The sequence below is a fragment of the Motacilla alba genome, chromosome 4 (assembly GCF_015832195.1).
Source record: "Motacilla alba alba isolate MOTALB_02 chromosome 4, Motacilla_alba_V1.0_pri, whole genome shotgun sequence".
NCBI classification, from domain to species: domain Eukaryota; kingdom Metazoa; phylum Chordata; class Aves; order Passeriformes; family Motacillidae; genus Motacilla; species Motacilla alba.
The window spans coordinates 70,346,304-70,369,708 of record NC_052019.1 but is presented as its reverse complement, the minus strand read 5'-3'; the positions used below and the strand labels follow the sequence as shown (position 1 = coordinate 70,369,708).

The 23,405-nt window shown below is 41.4% G+C and overlaps 1 protein-coding gene across 50 annotated transcripts in view; it reads left to right on the top strand.

The window, feature by feature from the left end:
- ANK2 (ankyrin 2) overlaps positions 1–23,405 on the top strand; it is a 277,263-nt gene that overhangs the window by 149,496 nt on the left and 104,362 nt on the right. For all 50 annotated transcript variants that reach the window (XM_038134945.1, XM_038134950.1, XM_038134935.1 and 47 more), the window contains 3 exons: positions 10,305–10,406; positions 17,378–17,476; positions 17,983–18,081. In XM_038134945.1, the coding sequence (XP_037990873.1) occupies positions 10,305–10,406; positions 17,378–17,476; positions 17,983–18,081 (300 nt within the window). The remainder of the gene's footprint in view (positions 1–10,304; positions 10,407–17,377; positions 17,477–17,982; positions 18,082–23,405) is intronic.

The following is a 23,405-nucleotide window of genomic DNA, read 5'->3' as shown; positions in this document are numbered from 1 at the left end:
ACATCAAGCTGAATATGATGACTCCAGGAGCCTTGTAGCAGATACGAGGTTCAGAACAACTCAGCTGATATTCAGCCAACTCAGATGGCAAAATTGCTTTGCTAATCTAATCTTTTCTAACCTAAGAATCAAATTCAATCTGCTGCTTCAGAACCAGGTATTTCAGACTGCCTGGGACAGACTGCTCCCTGAGTTGCAGCACAGGATTTTCCTACTGTAGCGTTCATAGGAGTTTTTCCTCCCTGCTCAAGGCAGCAGATTGGGCAAGGTGGACTTGACCATTATTGTTGCTTTTCTGCAGGTGAAGTTAGGTGAAACTGGTTTCTCTCTCTGCTGGCCAGAGCTGAATAGTTAAGGGTCTGGGCCTAGGATGACAAGATTCTTCATTTGCTGCTTGAGTGTTCCTTTTACTTCTCTGTACAAGTAAGATCTGTGTGGTGAGTCTTGCTGAATTAGAAACTGTGCTAACACCGTTTGCTTACATCTGTTTTAGCCCATCTCAAAGCAGCATGAAATAATTTTTTCTGTTTTATGGAACCAGTACTTTTGAATCAATGGGCGATCGGTTAATGGTGTTTGGGTGGGTAGAGCAGTTTGACCCTTTAGCATGGACGGTATTTGCACATTTCTTTTATTAGGAAATGGCACTTTGGCCATAGGGAATGAAAAATTGAGAGTGATGGGATTATCTGTCAACAGTCTGCCATAAACTTCACTTACAGCCTGGATTTTTGTTAAGCCTGGTTATTATCATGCTAGATAAGGTTTGGAGTGGCATCCTAATTTTTTCTAGAGGTGTTCTAGCATTATTACCTCTGCTTAGGAGCATCATCAGTAATGGAAACTTGCCATGGAAACCATTTAGGTGCCTGCCAAGTTCTACAGTTGTTACCAACACCTCGGCATCTCAATAGATGGTATCCAGAGGATCCTAAATATTTTTCCTTCCTGTAATAATAATCAGTTCTCCTAGAGGAAATCTTGGTTCCATATCAGTATTTAAGAGACTTCAGTACATATGTGTGTCAACTAGGAGAGCCAAGACTAATTATGTGGCTCTTGTGAAGGTGTCCCAAATCCTTACCATTTCAGGATATAACTAAATGATTCTTAATCTCAAATTTCAGCACAAGAAATGTTCCCATTAAGCAACAGGATTATAAATTTCTACTGTTTAGAATAATGAAGATATTTCTAGTTTTTAGGATTAATCAAACTAGAAAATCTTTGATTCTCAAAACCCAAATCCTATGGGGTGCTTGTTTTGTTGTTTTTCAGGGTGGTTTGTACTTTTTTTCCTCTTTATTCTTTTTTAAATGCAAAGATGATGTTTCCCAGGTATATTTGAGAGTCTGTTTTTTAGGCTTGTGCCGATGATATTTCAGACACCCATGCCTTGTTTCCAAGCTGCGATTTATACCAGAAAGTTTGTTTTGGAGAAGATGAATAGCCCAGGGGAAGGACAGGGATTACACATGCCTGAAGTTCAGCAGTTCAGCTAGTACAGATGTGCTGTCCCTTGTTAGAACCCTGATAACTGATGTTGCTTTGTACTGTAAAATCAGCATGGATTAAAATAACATCTGTCATTTCCAGTACTGCCTTTGGAAGGGACATGCAGCTGGGGCAAAGACTTTTATTCCATTCTTTTCCATAGAAAACTATGCAGTTTTGCCTCAGTTCTCACAAATCCTTCATTGACACAGTACAATCAGCAGCCAGGCCAGTATGGCAAGTTAATGAACGGAGTGGGAGGACTCCTACAGAAGTCTGAGGCAGCTAAGGATCATAAAAGGTTTATAGAAGGCATTTACTTCTTGGCTTAAGGAAGGAGTGATTTTACATTAGTTTTCTCGTCCTCCTCTGCTGCTACTGTATTTGCCAATATTGGCCCAAATTCAGGAACAAGGTTAAGTGTGTATTTAAACCCTCCCTCGAGCAAATAACTTAAATCTGTTTGGTTTGAGATCAATTAGACTTAAAGATGTGGCAAAAATTACGCATGGTTTAACGCAGTTTTCCAAAATATCCCTTTATTCTTCTCCTGGTTTAAAACAAAGCCAAACTGATCAGGCATTTGTGCATTCCAGCAGAGAAAAAAGAGTGGCTGGATAGTATCCTGCAAGCTCTGGATTTTCACAGAGTTGGCAAAAGAGTCAAAGGTGTCGAAATATAACAAGCAGCCTAAAATTAAAGCAGCCTAAAAACTAAAGTAATTCCCTGTGAGTAATTGAGAATTTTCCTATCAAGAACAAGAGATGGAATAGCTGAAGCCTGGCTTTTCCACTAGTAAAAATTAGAAGTGTCTATCAGCATTAGTAATTGTTCAGTTGTGTCTGTTTGGAGCAATCTTGGAGCAGGAACTGGTGCTCAGGTAAGGCTGTTACCTGGGCTGTTTCCTCCTCCTTATGTTGCTCAAAAATATGTTTGTTGAGATCATGGAGCAGCAATTAAAAAAAAAAATCTTTAATTTCAACTGCAGCTTTCTGAGAACAGTCTCATAAAAAGATGTGAAACTGCCACAGAATTGTTTTGTGCAAATCTTGAAATCACCGGAAGTTGATGAATATATGGTGGACTTGTAATACATATTTTATTTATAATGTGCATAAATCATAAATCACTTAACCTAGTTTATTTTCTGAGCTTCTTTTTTTTTTGCCACAGTTCTTTCCATCTCCAGTCATACCAATGAAAGTAATTTCTTGAGGACACTCTAAATCTTGAATCTTGCTGCACGCATTATCTCCTTTGGGTTGCAGCCTCTTTGTCTGACACAAGAAAGCTTTTACCAAGATGTATAATAAATGCAAACAATGTTACCCTTCCCACCTGCTCTGGCAGTGCGTGATTTGGGCTCCCACACACCCCTTAGCAGAGCTGATGAGAGAATGTTCATTCTGAGGAACGCAGCCTGTACTGGAAGGAATCTGGTCAATGCTATCCCAGGTTTCTGCGTCGGGGAATAATTTTCTGTGTTTAAAAATGTTTTGGTTTGAAATCAAGGATTGTTTGAATGCTGGATCGTATGCAGTGTATAGCACAAAAGCATTCTCTCTTCTTGCACCTATTTCACCCGCTTGTTATTACAAAATATTTTTTGCTGATAATATCAACAGTCTTGATGGCAAAGTGATGTCCACAGTGTCTGCAACAGTATGGTGAGGGCAACTCCAGCCACAGCTCCAGCTTAGTGCCAGAAAAAGTGGTGCCAGCTTTTCCATGTCTTTCATGATGTTCTACAATTAATTGGCCTAAGTACTCAAAGCACCTTAAATTATTCAGGTTCATAATAGATGCTTTAAAGAATATTTTTATTTTCCTGATTTACAAGCATCAATATCAACCTAGGGAGTCAGACCTTTGATATTTTAACATAATTAATTACTAGATGCTATTAGCTCCGTCTTGGCGGAGAATATTTAACTTGTTAGTGATCTCTTACCTCTGAAAGCTTGTCTTCCTCTTCACATCTCACAAATCCCGTGATTCTTCTTGTCTTAACAAATATTAGTTTATTGCAAGGTCAGTTGTGTCTTTTTCCTGGATAAGAACTTGCTCTAGATGATGAGAACATGATGTTTGTTTAGTGCAAGCTGCCTTTTTAGAATTGTGGGATTTTCAGTTCAACTATTCATGAAAAAATTCCATACAACCAAAGGTACACGGCAGGATGAATCTGATCTGAAACGCTTGTACACGGTTGAATGGGAAAAGCTGAGCGATAAAAATTCTTGTTTTCATATTGAAATAAGAAAATTTGGCCCATTGTTCATCCAGGAATTTAGATACTGAAATTTCTTTAGGATCTGTGATTTCATCTGTCTTCCTTCATCACTCCCACTAAATGAATGGAATGAAAACATACATTTTTGTGGGCAAAGGAAGTGGCTTTGAAAGCAAAGCACTGTTGTATTTCTTTCAGAAGATGAATGTTATTTCATTAAGGGCTGGGAAAATATGTGTCCATTATAGCTGTTATTATCTCATTTAAGTCATTTATCAGTGTTAGATTACTGAGCCTGTGCCGTTGCAAGTGGAATATTTAGCTCTCATTATGGCATGTATAGCAGAACTGCAGGCTCAGACTCTGCTCTGGGGGTTTAATTAAAAGGTAAACATATAAAAAAACCCTTTGCCTCTTTGCAGTCACTGCTCTATCTTCTAGTGTGATGCCCTTTGGAGATCAGCAGCACTTTCAACTAAAAAAAAAAAAAAATTCAGTGTACAGTAGATAACATGTGAGCCACTGATGAATTTGCTGGCAAGTTTTACAGAAAGTATTCCATGAGGAAAAGCATTTTATTTGAATTCCTGTATTTTGCATCTGAATGCTGGTATGGAAGAAGATTCCTTAATGGGCAAAAATCCGTATGTGAGGAGTGAGTTGGGTAATGGTAGCACCTGGTCTGTGCCACTTTTAGAGTTGCACCCAATTAAATGATGGCTGGTTGGAACAGATGGTTCCTGAAATCAGAGAATAGCCAAGCACTGAGGCAAAATTCAGTGGTTGTCTCAAGGGTAGGAGCTTAAACTGACACTTTAGAAAGAAGGGAATAAAAAAAAGAAATGTGTTTGAATACCTGTTATTTTTTCTGTTTGCGTCTTTAAGTACTGAATAGCATCAAGAAACCATGAAAATTTGAGTTTAGAAGATGCAGCTTTCCTTCTACCGTGAGCTGAATTCTCAGGCATTCCCTGGATATATTAACATGATGAGCCAGCAGTCAGTTAGGAGCTTCTTAATGAGGAAGAGTTCACAAGCTATCAGCATTTTGCTAATTATAGAAACAGCTGTTGTACAAACAGTGCCTCACAACTCTGGAGTTTTTAAATGGCATTAACACTGTCACCTACCCCTGCCATACCGATTAATTGTGGCTTAATGCTGGCTTTACCTGCACTGATAACAGAGGATTCACTTGAACATCGAAGGTTTTAAAACCAATCATGATTTGAATTTTTTATGTCAAGCAGGTTTTTCTCGTGTCCTGATTGGGGACAATACCTTCAAAAGTTACAGCTGAGTAAAATTTTCTCCATAAAATCAAAGCTGTGCATCCCCAAGTCCATGCTTGAAATGCAAGTCTGAAAGGATTATTACTGCTCAGGTACAGATTGTAATACACAAAAATCCCAAATAGGTTAAATTAAGGTGTAAACATCCTATTTGGATATTAGGCTTGAGTTTTTCATTACCTTTTTGTCAGCGTTTCATTAACAAACTGTATTTAGTAGATGAGAAATTTTTGCAGGCCTGTAGTGCTGGACTGTGTTCTCTCACAGAGATATTTCTGATTTTGGACAGACTGGGGTCATTCAACTTACCTGGAGGAGAAAAAAACCCAAATCCAACCTACAGGAATAGTTTTTCTACAGACACAATTCAAACCAAATATTTGATGGGTAGTGTTGTGATGAAAGCTATCCTTTGCAAGTTGAAGCCTTCTACTCCCCCACTTTTTTTTCTTATGTGTGAAGCTGGTTTTCACTAGCCAATTGGAATATTTGGAGAAAGTTTTGTGGGTTTGGTACAGCATATGATTTCAGGATTTATTTTTGTATTTTTGTACTTCTGTCTAAAATGTCTTTGAGAAACAGGCATGTGCTGTGTGCAATAAGTGATGTGGTACATAATGCAATAGGAAGGGCAGCTGGAGTGGGGGCAAATGAACCAGTAGGGAAGGTCTATTTGATTAAAATACTAATTTCCATAGATGATTTACTTACTGAGATTCCCTGAAATATAGGTTTCAAATTCAGGTTAAATTGCAGCCATGTAATTAGCAAAAAAGAGGGACAATCCACAGTCATATATTCATGTAGTCACTTGATGATTTCTTATATTTCCTTATGCAATATCTGACAGCTAGGTAGTTATAAAGTAATGTTTGTGTTCATGCTATAAGTGTACTTGTATTGATGTTTTCCACTTTGTAGTTTATTTGTTCCTAGTGGTCTGAAAATTCTTATTTATGGCTGGATTTACCTATCCTCAGTCAAAAGTTGATAGGAAAAATTAAAAGACTGGGGATCTCTACAAGGCCCAATAAAACTAAATGCTCCTCAAAAGTCATAGGTTTAGGAATGCACCTTCAGTGTCATCCAGTTCCTCTTGTCACAGGCAGGGACTCATTCCACTATCCCAGGTTGTTCCAAGCCCTGTCCAACCTGGCTTTGCGCCTTTCCAGGGATGGGGCAGGCACAGATTCTCTAGGCAACCTGTGCCAGGGCCTCACCACCCTAACAGGGAACAATTTCTTCTGTTATCTAATATACATTTACCTTTGTATCTATATTGTGTACTAGAATTGCATTGCAAACATAATTTCTTGTTAAAAAAGTAGTTAGTGAGGACTTGTCATGCTCTGTCACTGTGTGTGCTTTGAGAGCAGCACATTAGAAAAAGCTGGTTAAATCCACAGGTGGTGATTTCAACCCATACTATAAAGCACCATCTCAGTATTTTCTAATCCCTCACACCATACTCTTATATCATGTTTATAATGTGTTTGTTTGACCTTAGGGCCTGCATGTACACAACATGAGCCTTGGTTCTGCCTGCCTGGGCTGAGGGTGGTGGGCAGAGCTGCCAGCTGGGACTTTGCACATTAACATGTCAGCTTTGGGCCTTCCCACATTACAGGGCACTCATGTTCCCCTGCTCCCATGCTGCTGCTTAAGGTGAGCTCTTCTCCTGTAAACCTTTCCCTTCCTCACTGGTGGAGTGTTTGCTTTCAAGCACGATCTGCTTGTAAAAATCTCAGGAAAACCGCTCAGGGGTGTGTGCTTAGAAAGAGGGGATGTGATAAATACCATATGGTGCACGGGACTCTGGGTCTGTGTTTTTGTCTTCTTTCTTGTGAAGGAAGTGCCATCAAATGACAGTCTGTTGACAGCTTTTCTTCACCAGTCACCAAACTATAAAGATGGATATGGCAATTTCTCTCAGTGGAAAACACTGTGAGGGACTGTGAAGGGGCTGTGGGGCAGTGAGGGGGCCTTGAGGGGCTCTGGGAGCCTTGAGGAGCCATGAGGGGTTGTAAAGGGTCATGAGGGGCTCTAAAGTACTGTGAGGGGCTCTGAAGGGCCATGAGGGTCTCTGACAGATTTTGAGAGGCTTTAAAAGGGCTGTCATGGACTCTGAGGGGCCATGAGTGGCTGTGAGGGGCTCTGAGTATCTGTGAGGGTCCGTGAGGGATTCTGAGGGGCCATGAGGGGCTGTGATGGACTGTGAGGATCTCTAAGGGACTTTGAGAGGCTCTAAAGGGCCATGATGGACTGTGAGGGGTTCTGAGGATCTGTGAGGGGCTCTAAGGAGCCAGGAGGGATTCTGAGGGGCCATGAGGGGCTCTGGGGACTGTGAGGGGTTCTGAGGGGCTCTAAAGGACTGTGAGGGGCTGTGTGGGTCTCTGAGGTACTTTGTGAGGCTCTAAAGGGCTGTGATGGACTGTGAGGGGCTCCGAGGATCTGTGAGGGTCTCTGAGGGGCCATGAGGTGCTCTGATGGACTGTGAGGGGTTCTGAGGGGGCTGTGAAGGGACTGTGAGGGGCTGTGAAGGGCCATGAGGGTCTCAGAGGGACTTAGAGAGGCTCTAAAGGGTGGTGGTGGACTGTGAGGGGTTCTAAAGGGCCGTGAGTGGCTCTGAGAGACTTTAAGAGGTTCTAAAGAGCTGTGATGGACTCTGAGGATCTGTGAGGGTCCATGAGGGGCTCCGAAGGGCCACAAGGGATTCTAAAGGACTGTGAGGGGCTGAGATGAACAGTGAGGGGCTCTGAGGGTGAGTGAGGGGCTCTGAGGGTGAGTGAGGGGCTCTGAGGTGCTCTGAGGGCCCATGAGGGTCTCTGAGGGGCTGTGAGGGGTTCGGAGGGACCATGAGGGATTCTAAAAGGCCATGAGGGGTCTCAAGCACTGTGAGGGGTTCTGAGGGGCTCTAAAGGGACTTTGAGGGGTTGTGAGGGGCTCTGAGGGACTTTGAGAGTCTCTTAAAGGGCCATGATGGGCTGTGAGGGCTGCAAGTGGTTCTGGAGGCCATGAGGGACTTTGAGGGGCAGTGAAGAATTCTGAAGACTGTGACAGGCTGTGTAACAAAATATTTCAAGGGATTACGGAATCCATTGGAAAAGCTGACAGATCCAGATTCATTGTCTTCTCTGACCTGGTAAGACAACAGGAAACTGCTGCTGTTTTTTACTGGGGGGATTTTGTCAAAATGCATTTGAATTTGAAGCGTGCTAAAGTGAATGAGTGTTTGAGACGGTAGTGCTGACAAAAATGCTTTTAACAAGCATTAAAAGAATGGGGCAAAGGACAAACTAATGGCAACCTAATGAAAAATTAGATTTGGCCAGCTGGGAAAGAAAATAGATCTGAGTACTCCCGACTTCTAAGTCTTCTAATCCTTGTAACATTTGCTGAATATTTTCAATGTTTTGTGGCCAATCTCGGGTATTTGTATGGGAATTTATATATGAAGCTTATGGACTGCTGAATTACTCTTTATGTAGACAAGAAGTTAATATTCTGCATTATGATCAATTTTCTGGTGTATGGAAAGTGTTTTGAAGTGACTGGAAGTGATGTACACTGCAGTAATTAGATTATGAGGTAATAAAATTATGAAGCAAGGAAATGAGAATCTGCTTGGAGAGCAATGCTTGTGTCTTCTTAGCCAGAAACAAATGACATGGAGCTGTGTGGGCTCAGCTACAGTCTGACCTCCCAGCAATAATGGAGATGTCAGCACTTTGAGCTTTTGGTGTTATTCTGTGTGAAAGAAAAACAAGCAATGATTGGTTCATCCCTAAGAACCCAAAGTTGTAGATGGTAATTTGTTGCATCATTCTTTCTTAACCTTTTTTTAAGTATAAAGCCGATTATTGTCATTTTGCTATGGTAAATGATTGTTGTAGCAGTAAAGCATGAAAAAAATGGGGACAAAGAAGGTAAAATGTTTGTGTTATTGAGGGCAAAGCTGCTTTTCCCAGCCAGAGTGTCCAGACTGACCCCTCATGCACTCAGATATTTGTTCTTGGTTAATGTTTTTACCAAGACACGTGATTTTTTTTTTTTCAAAGATATTTAAATAATAAAACATAATTTGATGTCTTTAGGAACATATCCTCAACCCAGGAAAGGATGTGCTCACAAAGCCATGTTTTTGTCTTGGCATGTAGCACACTTGTAAGGAGGCTGATTTTGATGACATCCATCTGTTGCAGATTAAAATAGGCTGGGATCTGGGATTGTGAAGCGAGTGATAAGCAGGGCTACCAAAAAAAATGCATTGAAATGGATTGGGCAACTGAAATAAGTGGCTGGAAGTGGGAGGGATTTAGGATATTCTCGTGATGCCAAGGAGCGAGTCCCAGACCGACGGATTGTGGGCCCTCCCCTGCCTCTGTGCTCACTTTCCTGCTCCTGGCACTCACTGCCACTCGGCTGACTGAACTGGGACACTTGTTGCTGTCCCTGTACACATTCCCAAACGCTTATTCTGGGTACTCGTGGCTTCTGTGGCACCGCTTGGGTTTGTCTCCTGGTCTCGGGTGTCTTAGTAGCCAATTTGCCTGTGTGGGGGAACATCCAAATCTGGGCTGGTTTCAAGCAGCCGGGGGAATTTGGTGTCACAAAGGCAACAGGGCTGAGGTGTTCCACACTCTGTTGCTTAACAGTGCATCCCACAACCTGGCTGAAAAACGAATTTCATAGGATTTTTAAACCTTTTTTTTAATGAGAGCAAGCAGTTTAGGGGTGGGAATGTTTAGAGCATGATCCTGGATTTGGATACTCAGCCTTGAGTACTTCATCCGCTTTGTTCTAAGGTTAGCTACGCGCACAGTGCTGCCCACTTTGAGCATAGGTATCCAAAAATAATAGCTCTAAAACTGTAAATAGCACCATACAAATCTGTAGGCACCGTACATAAATAAATGAATAATACATAAAATCATATATAAAAGAGGTCCTGTATATAATTATCCATAAAACTATAGTTAGCAAGTTGATGCCTTTATTTTTCTCTTGTTGAAAGTATCAGTTACTGTGATTTTTTTTTTGTCGTTCTTGCTAAATTTTGAATGTCAGCAATTATTGCTCCGTTTTGCTCTCTCTGACAGGTCTGCAGTTCTTTTGTGCCATCATCGCCTAATTTAAATATGCTAATTAATGCAGATATAATTCAAACTCAGTTGTTTGACGGCTTTATTCTCCTGCAGCATTGTGGAAACCTTTTGCCACTGATGAAGTTCCGCTCTGGTTTAAGCAGGGGCTAATTGGAGAATTTTTTTCTGCTCTTTCTACAGTCTGACAGCAATGCAAGCTTTCTCCGAGCTGCCAGAGCTGGCAATTTGGACAAAGTTGTGGAATACCTGAAAAGTGGAATAGACATTAACACCTGTAATCAGGTAAGATATTTCATGGACACAAGTCTGCAAGAAACCTGGGCACTGCAGAGATGTGATTTATCTCTTTATCCTGCTGAATGTGGCATGCTTAGCCCATGGATTTTCCTTAGCCATCCCACGTGAAGCCCCTGATCCCCTGAGAGCTCAGGTGTGGGAGTGTGAGGCTTCCCCTGTTGTTTTTGTGAGATCTCAGGGGGTGGGTAAGCACTTGAGTAGATGTAGTTTTAGCTGCTCAGATAATTCGTGTCCAAGCAGATTAAAATCTTGGCACTCACCTGCACTGGCAGTGCAGGTCTGGGTACTCTCAGATGGCTAGAGGGGTAGCCATGGGCTTTCACCTTGTTTCACAGAACTAAATGTGTTTTTGTCACTGGTCAATGATATCTGCAACATAACATAAAAGGTACTTAAATGTTGTGCTTAACATGCTGTCTCCCCTTTCAAGAAAGTTATAACTGCTGTAAAAGTACACTGTGCTAAAGTTTCACTATTGATGTGACTGTAAAGTGACACAATGTTTTGGCTTGGCTCTTTTGTAGGTCTGTCATCTAAATCCAATTACTTTGGCTCCATAGCGTAGGGACCTACATTTGCAGCATTATTTAAGTGACTAGAACCATCAAGTTTAATAAGACTCTAACTGTGACTTAAAATAAATATGCAATAAGTGTCTGCATCAGTTCTGGGAGATGTCTTGGCTTTCTAGTGAAATCACTGCAGTTTCTTTGATGGGGAATTTGACAGCTCAGGCTTTGTGGTGCCCAGTTTTCCCCTAACCCTTTGCCAGATTTGATCAGAGTGACCGCTAACTGGACAATGGCTGTGCGATTTGGAAGTAAAACCCCAGAACTGTGACCACTATTTATTTTCTGGGAAAAAAAAAAAGGAAAAAAAAAAGAATAACTGGGAGAAGCAGGAATGAAATAATCTAAAATGTTTGGTGCCATCACCTTCCCTGCTGAAGGAAAGCTGCAGATGATTAAAGAAGGCGTGTGTCAAATGGAAGCTGGGGCACAGGAGTGTGAGCAGATCTGCTGGCTGTGCCAAGGAATTTAATGATGAGGAGGATAAGAGCTGGGGCTTTTCATGTTCTGCTTATTGAAAACATACAGAAATGTTCTTGTCTTACTGTCTAGGAGAAAGTTTCCTTTAAAAGACTTACTGTCAAGGAAAACTTCCCTAGTTATATAGGACGTGACCTGGCAAACTTCAAGTTGCTCAGTTAGGAGAGAGTAAAGCCATACTCCAGTTCTTGTGTTCAAACAGATCCAGCAAGTTTTCCATGTTTATTATAAGCCTCAATATTAACAAAGAGATTCACCCCCAGAACAGAGCACAGTTAATATGATAACTTAGGAACATTACAAGGTTTTTTTCCCAGTGTTCATATTCTCTTGCTGATTATGGGAGGAATATGACAAAAGTTGCTGCAGATTTATCCGCTGTGGAAAGTCCTTCCCACCTGCAGCTGGTGACAAAGCTCCACTTGTACCGTGTAGGTGAGATCAAAGTTTTCACTCAGCACTTCAGCTTCTGGCAGACTCCAATTCTGGTGCCATATAGAATTGCTTACAGAGGTTTTTCTAACCAAGACCCTCAGTGCTTCCACTGATAAAGCATCACTAGTGTATTGGAAATTTTACTGGGAGTGGGAGCAGACTCCCTCTGCTAGAGGTCAGGGAATATTGAGTAAGCCATGGCAGCCTTCAAATTATTCCTCCTCCTATGTCTCCTCCTCGGGGTTTGACAGGGGTGTCCGCGTCATTGTGTTCCAGCTGTCTAAGGGGAGAAGCAAACACAGTCTGTGCAAAATGCAGGGGTGTATGTTATTTTTAACAGGGAGATATCTCAGTGCTCTTTTTAAAATGGAGCTTTGTATGTGCAGGGTATTTTTCCTCAGTAAAATGCTATTTTTAGGTTAGATCTCATATGAGAAAACCATACATAATGTTAAATATAAGCTTTGCTCAATGGAGAGGACACCAGGAGTTTCTTTCTTCAGTTTCAATGTTTTTTCTCACATCCTGAGTTTTCAAAGTGCTGTATCTTTATAGATAATCCAAGTATTTTCCCAGTGTAACTGTTGCCAAAATATGATGGGGCTGGATTTCTGGATATACTTGAACACAGAGTAGTTAATAAAACAATTATATAGTTAATAATTAACCTATTACTTAAGTATGCTTTGTTGAATGCTGCTGTCATAACGAGTTCACTCATTATGGAATTGCTTACTTTAATCTGAATTAAAGCACTGTCATCTTTTCTGAAAATCATAAATCAACTCTGTTTATTTCTGGGGAGAATTTAAAATGTCAGGGGACAAAATTCCCCCATTTTATGAGGAGTCCCTAAAAAAAATCCAATTCCTGGTATTTTATATGATGGATAACTAATAGCCTTTGGAAATATCTGTTTCCTTTAAAGCTGTCGTCCTATGCTACAAATGTAGTTTTTTAGGATGTGTAGTTACTGTTTCTAGTTAATGTAGCAAGAGAAAACAACGTGTTCATCAAGTTCAGAACGTTGCTTAGCAAAACAAGTGTTACGCTGTGCATTTGTGCAGCCCGAGGTTCCGGCGGGACTTACACCCCGAACTCTGACTGTTCTGAGAGTTCACCAGCTGCCTGCTGATTTTTGAAACTTAATTGGGGTTCCAAAGGCAGCATAAAGTAGCGTTTTTTCATCTTGTCTTGGGAGACGTCTCAGTTTTCAGGGTGATGTCTTGGGAAGAAAAATGTGATGGGCATTGACACTTGCTTTGAAAAAGTCTTCTGGGCTCCTCTGTGAAGTCTAATGCCTTGAACAGATCAGAATTTGAGTATGAGGTAGTTTTGGGGGGTCCAGCGCCAAAGCTTTTTGAATCTCTGTCAGTTTGGCTTTTGCTCTCGTTTTGTTGGCTTCCTTTGGATTCAGCTGGTCTCTATTCCTTTGGTGACAGAGAGGCAGAGCGCAGCTGTTAATTCCTCCCTCCCTCCCTCCTTCCAAGTGGAAAGGCACTGCCTCTCCCAGCAGTGCCAGCGATGGTCTGAAGGAGCCCTGTAGCATAATGAGGTCGGCAGCGCCACGTTTGATGTCTCCCTATAGGTTAATTCAGTTTCTTGACTTCCTAGACCATAAAGCAACATAAAGGGAGAATTTTCATAACGTGATAATGTTTTTCTTTTTTTTTTCCCCATTGTCCACTTAATTTCTTTGTGATATTTTTAGGAAGAACTTGCACAAACATTTGGACTTCAGAAAGCCATGCCGAGCCCTCTAATGTACCCTTTCCCAAACCTCTCTTGAAAAGAGGTTGCCACATGCACATTTTACTTCCCTGAGTGATGTATTCAGAGGAGAGACTTTGCAGAGCCATCTATTAAAGAGAGAAAAGTATTTGAGTTTAACAAAGACTATGGTACTTTCTAGTTTGTGCCTCTGCTGGCAAAAGGAGTTAGCACCACCATAGAGTGTTAGTCACAAAAGCTTTTTAATTTTCATTGTGTTTTGAAGTTGTGCCTTGCAATTGGGCTGTTATCATAGAACCTTTCCGCCACTTCCTTCAAACACTTTCTTTGCCCCATTTCTACATTTCAAGCTCTTTATCATCCTCGCTAATTCTCACCAGCAGAAGCTGAGTCGAGCTCTCTAGGACTGCCAGGTTATTATTGTCTATACCTGCCCATTAGAGCTGAGCTTAGAGGGAAGGCTGTAAAAGCCCACAGAGCACTGATTGGGGCGATTTAAAATGTCCTTTGAACTACAGCTTGGTCTGATGCTCTGCCAAGACATAGCTTTTCCATGGTGTCAGTTGGCTTGGGCACAGTAGGGTTAGGTGGGAATGGGAGAAACTATTGGATCTGGGTGATGTCCCAGAAGGAATAAATGGTGCAGCAGGATTGATGCTGAAGCGGGCAGTGATGAAAGAGCTTCCATTGCATGAGGATCGCTCCGTGAGGCAACTGAATACAAAGGCAGAGGTAGCAGGGAATTTTTTTGGGTGATTTCCAGACAAGAGCAGTGGCAGTGTCTGTCTTACAGGGAATAAGTGACTTACTTTGGACTGCCTTAAAATAGGCTGGGGATTTTTAGGATGTCCAAGAAACCCCTGGAGTTTTCCAGTGCGGTGAAAATACCTAGGGCGGCACTAGAGGAAGTGCTGTGAGCAGTCAGTGGTACCTAGACGTCTGTAGCTCTCCATGGGACAGAAAGCATTGACGTCTCTGCCTTGGTGGTAGAGGAGAAAGGGAATTGAGGGAATCAGGCACTGCAGGGAAACACTTGTAAACAAGAACCACCAGCTCGGAAGGCTCAGTATTACGTTATTTTATGGGAGTTAATATCTCCAAGGAGTCTCCAGAAGAGTGGCAGTTGTGACATATGCAAGCTTTGTCCTTATGTGGCACAGTTTTGCTTAGCAGACAACTAATTTCACCCTCCTCAACTTTTTGGTGGGCAGGGGAGAGAAAAAGGGACGTGTCAGAAACCTTTGTTGTTCTGAACGACAAAAATCCAGTTGACAGGAACGGAGGAGTTGCATTGATTAAATCTGAGATTCCATCATCAGAAGTAGCAGGGATCAGCCACGTGGGCTGGGAAATAATTGCAGCGTTGGTTCTGATTAGGGAGAAAGAGAACAAAAGTTGCTTTAAGGCTTTGGTTGTGCTGGCCCTCAGCATTTAAAGTGCAGGGCTTGCTACTGCTTACGCCAGCTTGCTTTATTTAAGGAATTATGGAATTTGAATGTTTGTAGTCCTATTTTTAAGCTAGAGTTTGTTCCTGTAAGCTTTGTACTGGACGTCAACTATTCTTTTTGCTCATGTTTTAATGAATTAAAAAGAAGTCCTGTGTTGTGAAGAAACTCAATGGATGCAGCAATATCAACTTTCAGGTGCTTTATGTGGCATCAACAGATATGTGGCTCAGAGGTAGGAATACAAGTATTTTCAGAGATTAAGCACTGGAACAAGACTTGCTCTCTCCTTATTTTGGCACACGGTGAACTAAAAGGGAGGCTTATCCTCATCCTTTTGCACTCAGAGGCGTTTAGGGGCCATGAATTTTGCAGTTTCTCTGCTGTTTGTTCCTGAAGAGTGAAGAAGGTTAATGACATGTTGCAGCACTACATCAGCTGTGTGCACTGTGAGGAGGACAAGCTGCCCTTCAGATTCCCATGGAAAATGTTGATGACAGAGTCTGTGAGATCAGATACGAGAACAGGTCTTTGTTCTGAAATGGTGAGGAGAACATTGTGTTTCCCCACAAAATACTAGCTCAAAACTCTCAGCGCTGTAGGCAGTAATTTTGGTTAGTTGATACTCAGCTGAGATTAAAAACCAAGAAAGATCAGAGTTTTCTGAAACGTGTTCTGCCTGCAAAATATTCCCTGACATGGGCAGTATTCCTCATCCTGGTGATTATGGTCAACCTCAGCACACAGTTTTGGCTAAGGGTTTATCCTTGACCAGGGCATGGCAGCACTGCTAGCCCTGGGCTCTGCAGCTCTGTAGTAAGAGTGTTTCCTCTGCAATGAGGATGTTCTTGTTGCTGTAGCTTTTCCCATGTAACGGTGTTTGAAATCACATTTCTCATTAACATTTCCTAACTACCAGGCTGCAGAAGGGTGTTCCTCTTCCTTTGCCAGCCTGTGACCATGGCCTTCCTTTAGTTCCTTTGCTTCTCTCATAGTTGCGCTTGAGAATTTGACCACAAAATCTGCCTGTGCTGCTTAGGTAGATGTGGACTCAAATGGAGTTACTGCTGTAATACGTTTGCATTGCTGTGTCTGGAGCCACTGGACCCACTCCCATCAAATACCTCCTGTGAAGTGCTAAGTGCTTTAAAATCCCACTGGAAATTACAGGCTCCAGCTGCCTCTGTGAATGGCCGAATAAAAGCCAGAAAGTTGCCTGTTTATTTCACAGCTGAAATGACTCTGAACTGCTCAGAGACAAGCAAAGTGATAAAAATTCCACAGTGCTGAATTTGCTACTGGTTACTCAAACACCTGAGTATTGCTCCTGATGCCTGCAATACGGAAAGCAGGAGAATGCTGGAGGGAATGGCAGTATTTGTCACTATCACCTGCCTGATGTAGCATGAAAAATACCTTAGGATTTTGAAAAACAGGGTGGCACTTCAGCTACAATAGACTGTAATTTAGTTTTCTTCCTTGGGTGGAAGGGGGATACTAGGAAGAAGGAGGTCAAGTTTCCATGGCAGGAATTTATATGAGATAAAGTATCCTGTTCCTGTTTAACGTGGAGAGGATTTAGATGCTGACTTTGTTTAGGTTACCTTTTCAACAATCCTCACTTTGATTTAATTAATTTTCTATTCCTTTCCTTTTTGAGATTAGAAAACCTCAGAGTGTAGTGAAGACTTGCTCATCAGATGCCAGCAGAAGTGCCAGATCAAGGATCAGTTTGCAAGATGAAGTGATCAACAGCCACTTTCGCTTCTTTGTTTTTCGCTTTTGGGTTTCTGCTTGATAGCAGTTATCCCAGAGGAGAGACCAGGGTTCAGGGTGGCTACGCTGGCATGGAATAATGCTGATTGAGGAGACACATCCTGTGTAAATTTGGCTAAGTCCTGTGATTTCTCAGTATTGATAAAACCTCAGCAGGGCTGGATAAGGTTACAGCAAAGTGAGGCAGAAAACCACTCGAGTTTTGAAATACTGGGCTCCATGGCGATGCCCAAGGCAGTAGTCTGTGGTAATGGGAAGTCATTAGAAAATAAGCAATCTTTTCTGGGTACTCACAAAATGCAGTTTGATTTGATGTATTTGTTACTATGAGAAAAATGTTCTGGGAGAAGTTTGTCCCAGAGAACCTCAGCTTAAATAGCCGTGTCCAAAGTATCTGACTTATGCAGACAGTCAGCTAAGAGATGTAATAGCATTCCAGCTCCTAATCTTCTCCTGATCCCAGGGCGAGGTAGGAATGTGTATCTGATATTTGTAATGGATCTGGCCCTTGTGCTTACAGAATGGGCTCAATGCTCTGCACCTGGCAGCCAAGGAGGGCCACGTGGGACTGGTACAGGAATTGCTGGAAAGAGGCTCGGCTGTGGATTCTGCCACTAAGGTAATTGATGCGTGTCTCCGAGTTTATTCAATGCATGTTACAAATACAGACAAAACCCCAAAAAGTGCAAAATAAGAGAATAATGTTATTACCGCACGGATATTTAAACTGTTATTTCTGTTAGGGCCTGGGAGTTGCCTTGCTGAAGCTCATTGGTAGTATATGAAGAGGAGAATATATTTTGTAGTAATACAGCGGAAGCATTAGAAGTTTTTAAGCAATGCTAGATTTTCCTTAGTTCCACTGACAGGTCATCCTTATTTTAAGGAGAATTAGTATAGCTCCAAGCAGTTGATTTTTTTCAAATCTGTGAAAATCAGTAATTGACTTTATAATATCCAGAGTCCATGGGTGCAATTGAAAAAGCACCTGTGGGATAAATGGTTTTCTCTTTAGCCTTTCCACAGCCGGGCACATGCGCATGAATGCTATTAAAAAACCCTGTTGATTGAAATGATTCCTGAAAAAGGGTAATAATAACTTTCCTTTTCCCCCTCCTCAAACAGAAAGGGAATACAGCCCTGCACATTGCATCCTTAGCAGGACAAGCTGAAGTTGTCAAAGTTCTGGTGAAGGAGGGAGCCAATATCAATGCACAATCTCAGGTATGGTGCTCTTTTCCCTTCTCACTTGTAGAAGTTATTTGGTGAGCTCTTGTAAGATCTGAGATATTAGACACCACTTCTAAACATCCATGCCTGACAAATCAAGCAAATTGAGGCATTCTCTCATAAGTAGAATACAAGTAAATACTGAATTGAAGTCATTATATGCTCATTGTGTGATACAGGAACTCCTCATGTTGGTGATAGAAAAATTTCTGAAACAATTTCTGCAAGAATGCCTAGAAGATTCCAAAGGGTATAAGTATTGTATTTGAATGGAATTTGGTGAGCGGTAATGAAGAAGATAATTTCTCAAGGGCTTGATTTTTGCCATTGCTTTTTATGGTTATTTTTTGCCTAAAAGTTTGCAGATAACTTACTCCAGGCTTCTGAATGCCTTCTATATCAGAAAGAATTTCAGTCAAAAGTTAGTTATGTACATTTGAACTAGAGAAAATCAGCTTGTCTTGGCAGGAAAACCAACTGTAAAAACTGCCCTCTTATTTTCACTGACAGGAAGCTTGTCTGGTCTTCCACAACACACCAGACAACACACAGGGTGCTGTCCCTTATCTATGATTTCCTTTGATTAGGATTAAGAGCCATTTATCAAATAAATAATTTGATTAGTGTTTGTAAATGCTGCCTTAATTATAGCAACTATCTGTGGCTATAAGGGGCTGAACAGGTGGTATGGATGATAAAGAAACTGCATCTTTCTAAAGCACTTGGCTGGTGACATCCTCAAAAAGAATTCCTAGCACTAGCTCCACACCTTGCTTGCCCAGACCTGGGAAACTGGGACCTGGAGGGTTTGCTGTTGTTCGGTGTTACAAATTCACCATGGACAGGGTAAGGTAAGTAGAGAGCAGGAGATGAATAAACTGCTTTACAGAATGAATGCTTGTCTATTCCTTTAGCACTTTTTAAGATAAGAAACTGAAATAAAACTTTAAGTTGCCTGACTCCAAGATTTTAAAAATATATCCTTTATTATGCTTTTGGCCCCAAAATGATGGAGCAGCTCTCTCAGGACTGCTGATGGTCAGTTGCTCCCCATGCCCTGTTCCCATTACAGATGATAAATGTAGTTCCTTTGTTCAAAAATTTAGCAAACTCCTTTCATAATGAACAAGCTGGATGATGTCTTCACGTATTTATCAGCCTTTTTATGTGTATTAGAAGATAAAGTCTTTAGTGTTTTGAGCATGGTAAGAGGAATAATTGTTAAAAAATAATACTTTCATGTGGCACTATTCCTCAAAAAGTCTTCCCAAAAAGCTCTTCCTTATGCTGAAAAAAGAAATGAGGTTTTCTAAATTAAAAAAAGAAAATCCAGTTAGAACTGGAAAAATGTGTCTGTGGGTATTACTTTTTATAGTATTCTCGTTTTGAAGACATTTATTGTTAGCACTGGTACATTACAAAATGTGTAATGTACACAGAGCTGTTAACAGGCATTTGCTGCTTCACTTAATTGAGTTAACCTGGTGGAGGACTTTTTCCCCATTACTGCTCACTGGTTTTCTCCAGGCAGGATGGATTGGAGCTGCTGGGTTACAGATGTCCTGCTGTTGTGCCGCATTGTCTTAATTAAACAAGTCCTGTTGACTTGACTGGGAGCGGGAGTCCTTAATGTGGTGTCATCCAGCTTTGGGGCCTTTGGGTTGTGTCTTTCTGGCCTGCTGTGCTTTTCCAGGAGAGATGGATAACATGGTAATAGCTGCTTCAGGCAGATGTTCAGCGGCTCTTGCTGCCACTGCCAAAGGAAACATTCCAGTGGAAGGTATCCCTTAATTACAAAGTAACTTTTTAATGCTCCATGAGGGAGCGAAGCTGATGAACTCTGCTTTTCTGCTCAAGGTTGTGTTGACGTGTCAAGAATCACGTGTGATAGGAAATCAATGTACAGAGAAAAAACCAGAAACTCTGAAATTAACAAAGAATAGACATGTGGTTTATGATTACAGGTGAAGCAAGGTTTAAACATACCGAACTGCAGCTGGTCAAAAAAGAAAAATGTTAAGTTAGGAAAAAAGGAAAAAGAATGACTGAACAGAATGTGCTTGAGTTCTCAAAAACTCAGGTTTTCTTGTCTAGAAAGATGTCACTGATGAAAAAAAGGCGAAGAAAAATATATTGGCAAAGAGCTCAATTGAGAAAGTGAGAAATGAACAAAAATACACGTTATAGGTAAAACGGAACACAAAATGAGAAATTATAACTGAAATGCTCAACTTGTAATTCTTATATTTTCCCTCAATTCCGTTTTTAAAAAGAGGTGCCATGTTGTCACCATTAAACCTTTCAGCTGCAGTTGTTGCTGTTGAGGGTATACTGCATCTCCTCCTTGATATCTGTGTTATTTCACACTTGATATTTTTTAGGCCTCTGTGAAATGCCCTTTGCTGGTAGTGATTTAGTGCCAGCAGAGTTACTCTGGTTGCAACATCACTTCCTCTTTAAAGAATTCAGTATCTGTCAAAGTCACTCTCATTTTCAGTGATGACAATTTCCTGTAGTGACAAAATTTCTACTTTGATTGTGAACTGGTAGATAAAGGAGTAGTTGCAACTTGAGCTTGTTCAGTTTGTTGTTTTTCCTTTCGTTTTCTCAATTAAATGGCATAAAAACAGTGGTCTTCATCAAAACTTAGAAGCAATGACATCTGAATCACCACACTCATTTTCCAGTTCCTTGCAATGGCAAAATAACAGAATTATCTCAGGAAATGCTATTAAACCCACAGAAACCACTGGGTTTACAAACCCCATCTGTGCTATCTGAAGCTGTTAAGCATTCTGGGCTCTGATTTTATAGATTTTGGGTTTCTATTAGATTACTTTGCTTTGCCCTTCAGCTTTATGTTTGCCTTCAGAGGCGTTATTTTGTTCCTCTTTTAAAAACTCTGTTCCTTTTGAGCTAACATGTCACCACTGCTATTTTTAGAGAAGTAATTTCTATTTTGATACAAAGCCTAATTGCACAGTGATTACTAATTGAGTGACTCCACTTCCAGTTGCGTGCATGCCATTTGAGAGCTCACATCCTCCTGGAACATGTTTCAGGCAAAGGCTGGGATGAGGGCACGCCCAGAATGGCCAAAGATCTACAAGATGCTGCTCTTTGCTGGTGTATTTCCACCTAGAACTGGACAAGAGTGGAATTTTTTGGCTCAGTTACAAGTGTCTTTTGCTACAAATATTGAATAGTAAATATATTTATATAATGATTATCTATAAGCCCTTTGCTTGGTCGACTCCATGCATAGTTCAAGTGAGCAGATCTAGACAGGTATCATCAGGTGAAAACTTGATTTCTGCAATTTCTCTTTTTGATTTGACCATTATTTTGGTCTTGTGTAGATCTGACCAGGCTGCACTTGTTGATAATACAGGGATGGTATGAAGGAGAACACACGGTAGGTAACAAGTCCACCCGAGTATTCCAGGCTGTTTGTTTGAGCTTTGTGCTTCTTTGCAGGACAGATCAGGGTCTATCCCATGGATTGATGATTGATGCCCTACATGCTGAACTCTGTATTCACTTGGGTGGGTGATCCTCTAGGTACTTAGGAATTTCAGAGGGAAATTCAGTCACAGTCTTTAGGGAGCATTGGAATGTTCCATCAGGCAAACCCATGGAAGTAGAGTTGGCCTCTCACTTCTGTCATGGCTACTCACACCCATGCCCCCATCACACCCCTTCACTGAGCCCAGTGTTACCCTTCTTCCACAGTTGCATCGTCTCTTCACCCCAAACCTAGTCCTAGTTGTGCATTAGAAAAGTAACTATTTCTTGTGCACTTCCTCCCAATGAGTTCTACCTTTTTGACATATTAGGAATTCTTACATGAGTTCTTGAACTTTTTCCAGGTGGAAGAAATATCACCAGATTTAGTCAGTCCAACCCTTTCCTTTGACAAATTACTCTTTGCTTCTGTTGCTTTCTCTTTAAGTCATCCTCGACCACGTGACTCATGTACAGGCATCAGAGATGTCCAAACACCGGAAATCATCCTTCCAAATGTGCTGATAGCCTGACTGCAGCAATCCTCATAACTGAGTGTGCCCGTAGACTGTCCCTGCAGCTGTGATGCTGAGCTGTCCTGACCGTGCCTTCCTTAGGGAATGGGTCCATCCTGACATTCTTCCATTCCAGACAAGGTGAAGAAAAGCCTCCTGTAGAGACTTGCAGCTCCTGGGATGAGGCGCTTTGACAAATGCCAAGTGATTGAGGTACAAAGCTGAAAAGTACAAGGCAAAAGGAGGAAATACAATCTGGTCCTGTTTAGGAATGGTAAGGGAGCTGTCACACCCTGGAGCTGCCTAAGAAAGAAGTGATTGCTTTCAATGTTAAAATTCCTGCTACTGAGTTTACAAGGGAACGTGTTCCCCATTAGTGCAGGTTGTGTTTTGACCGCTGCTTTGTAGAGGGGCCCTCATGAAAGGAGGAGGAGCTACCCTTTAATCATGAGATTATTTAAAGTGACCCAGATACAGAGAGCAAGGATTAGATAAATCAGTCCTCCCTCAAGCTGATTTTGTTATTTAAAAGCCCTCCGGTTTCCTTTCCTCGACATCCTGCTCTAAGCGCATTGGCAACACATTAGCCAAGAAATATTGTTGCTTAAGTTTGCCCCTGTTATGGCCACCACTTCCTAGGTCAATATACAGGAGAGGCTTGTGAGTGCTTGAGCTCTTATCCAGACTTCTTATCAGATGGAGCAGTCCTTAGAGTAGCACATTTGCAGCCCCGATGCATGCTCCCAAAAGGAGCTAGAAGGGCTCTGTGAGCGTCCGCGTTCTGTGTTACTACAAAAGCAAAGGGGGATTTAGGTGATTCTCAGAGAAGTGATCAGCTTGTCTCTGTCAGGATGCCCTAGGATTTGCTTTACCAGGGATTGTTTCCCCCCCCCCCCCCATGGGTTGTAAGGATAATCTAACCTTTGGAGTGGAGCACATTTTGCAGAGCATTTGCTACTCTATTATGACAAAAGGTTTTAATTCCACCAACTGAGCTTTCTGCTTTTATATCAATATATTTAGAGACAGTTGGTCATAGCAAATGTAATAAAGAGGCAGGCCCATTACTTTTTCACTGGAGGGTTACAAAGGAAAGAAATGCCTTCTGGAGGATTATATGGATTTTGAGAGATGTAAACAAAAGTAATACATTAGGAAGAATGAAAAAACCCGACTATTTCAACAAAGACTGAAAACCAACTGAAAATATTTACAGGATATGTCTTAGTCAATTTTTTCAATTTACTGCTATGGAAAGGTAGATAAAGGTTCAGATGGAAATATTCTGATTGAAACAAG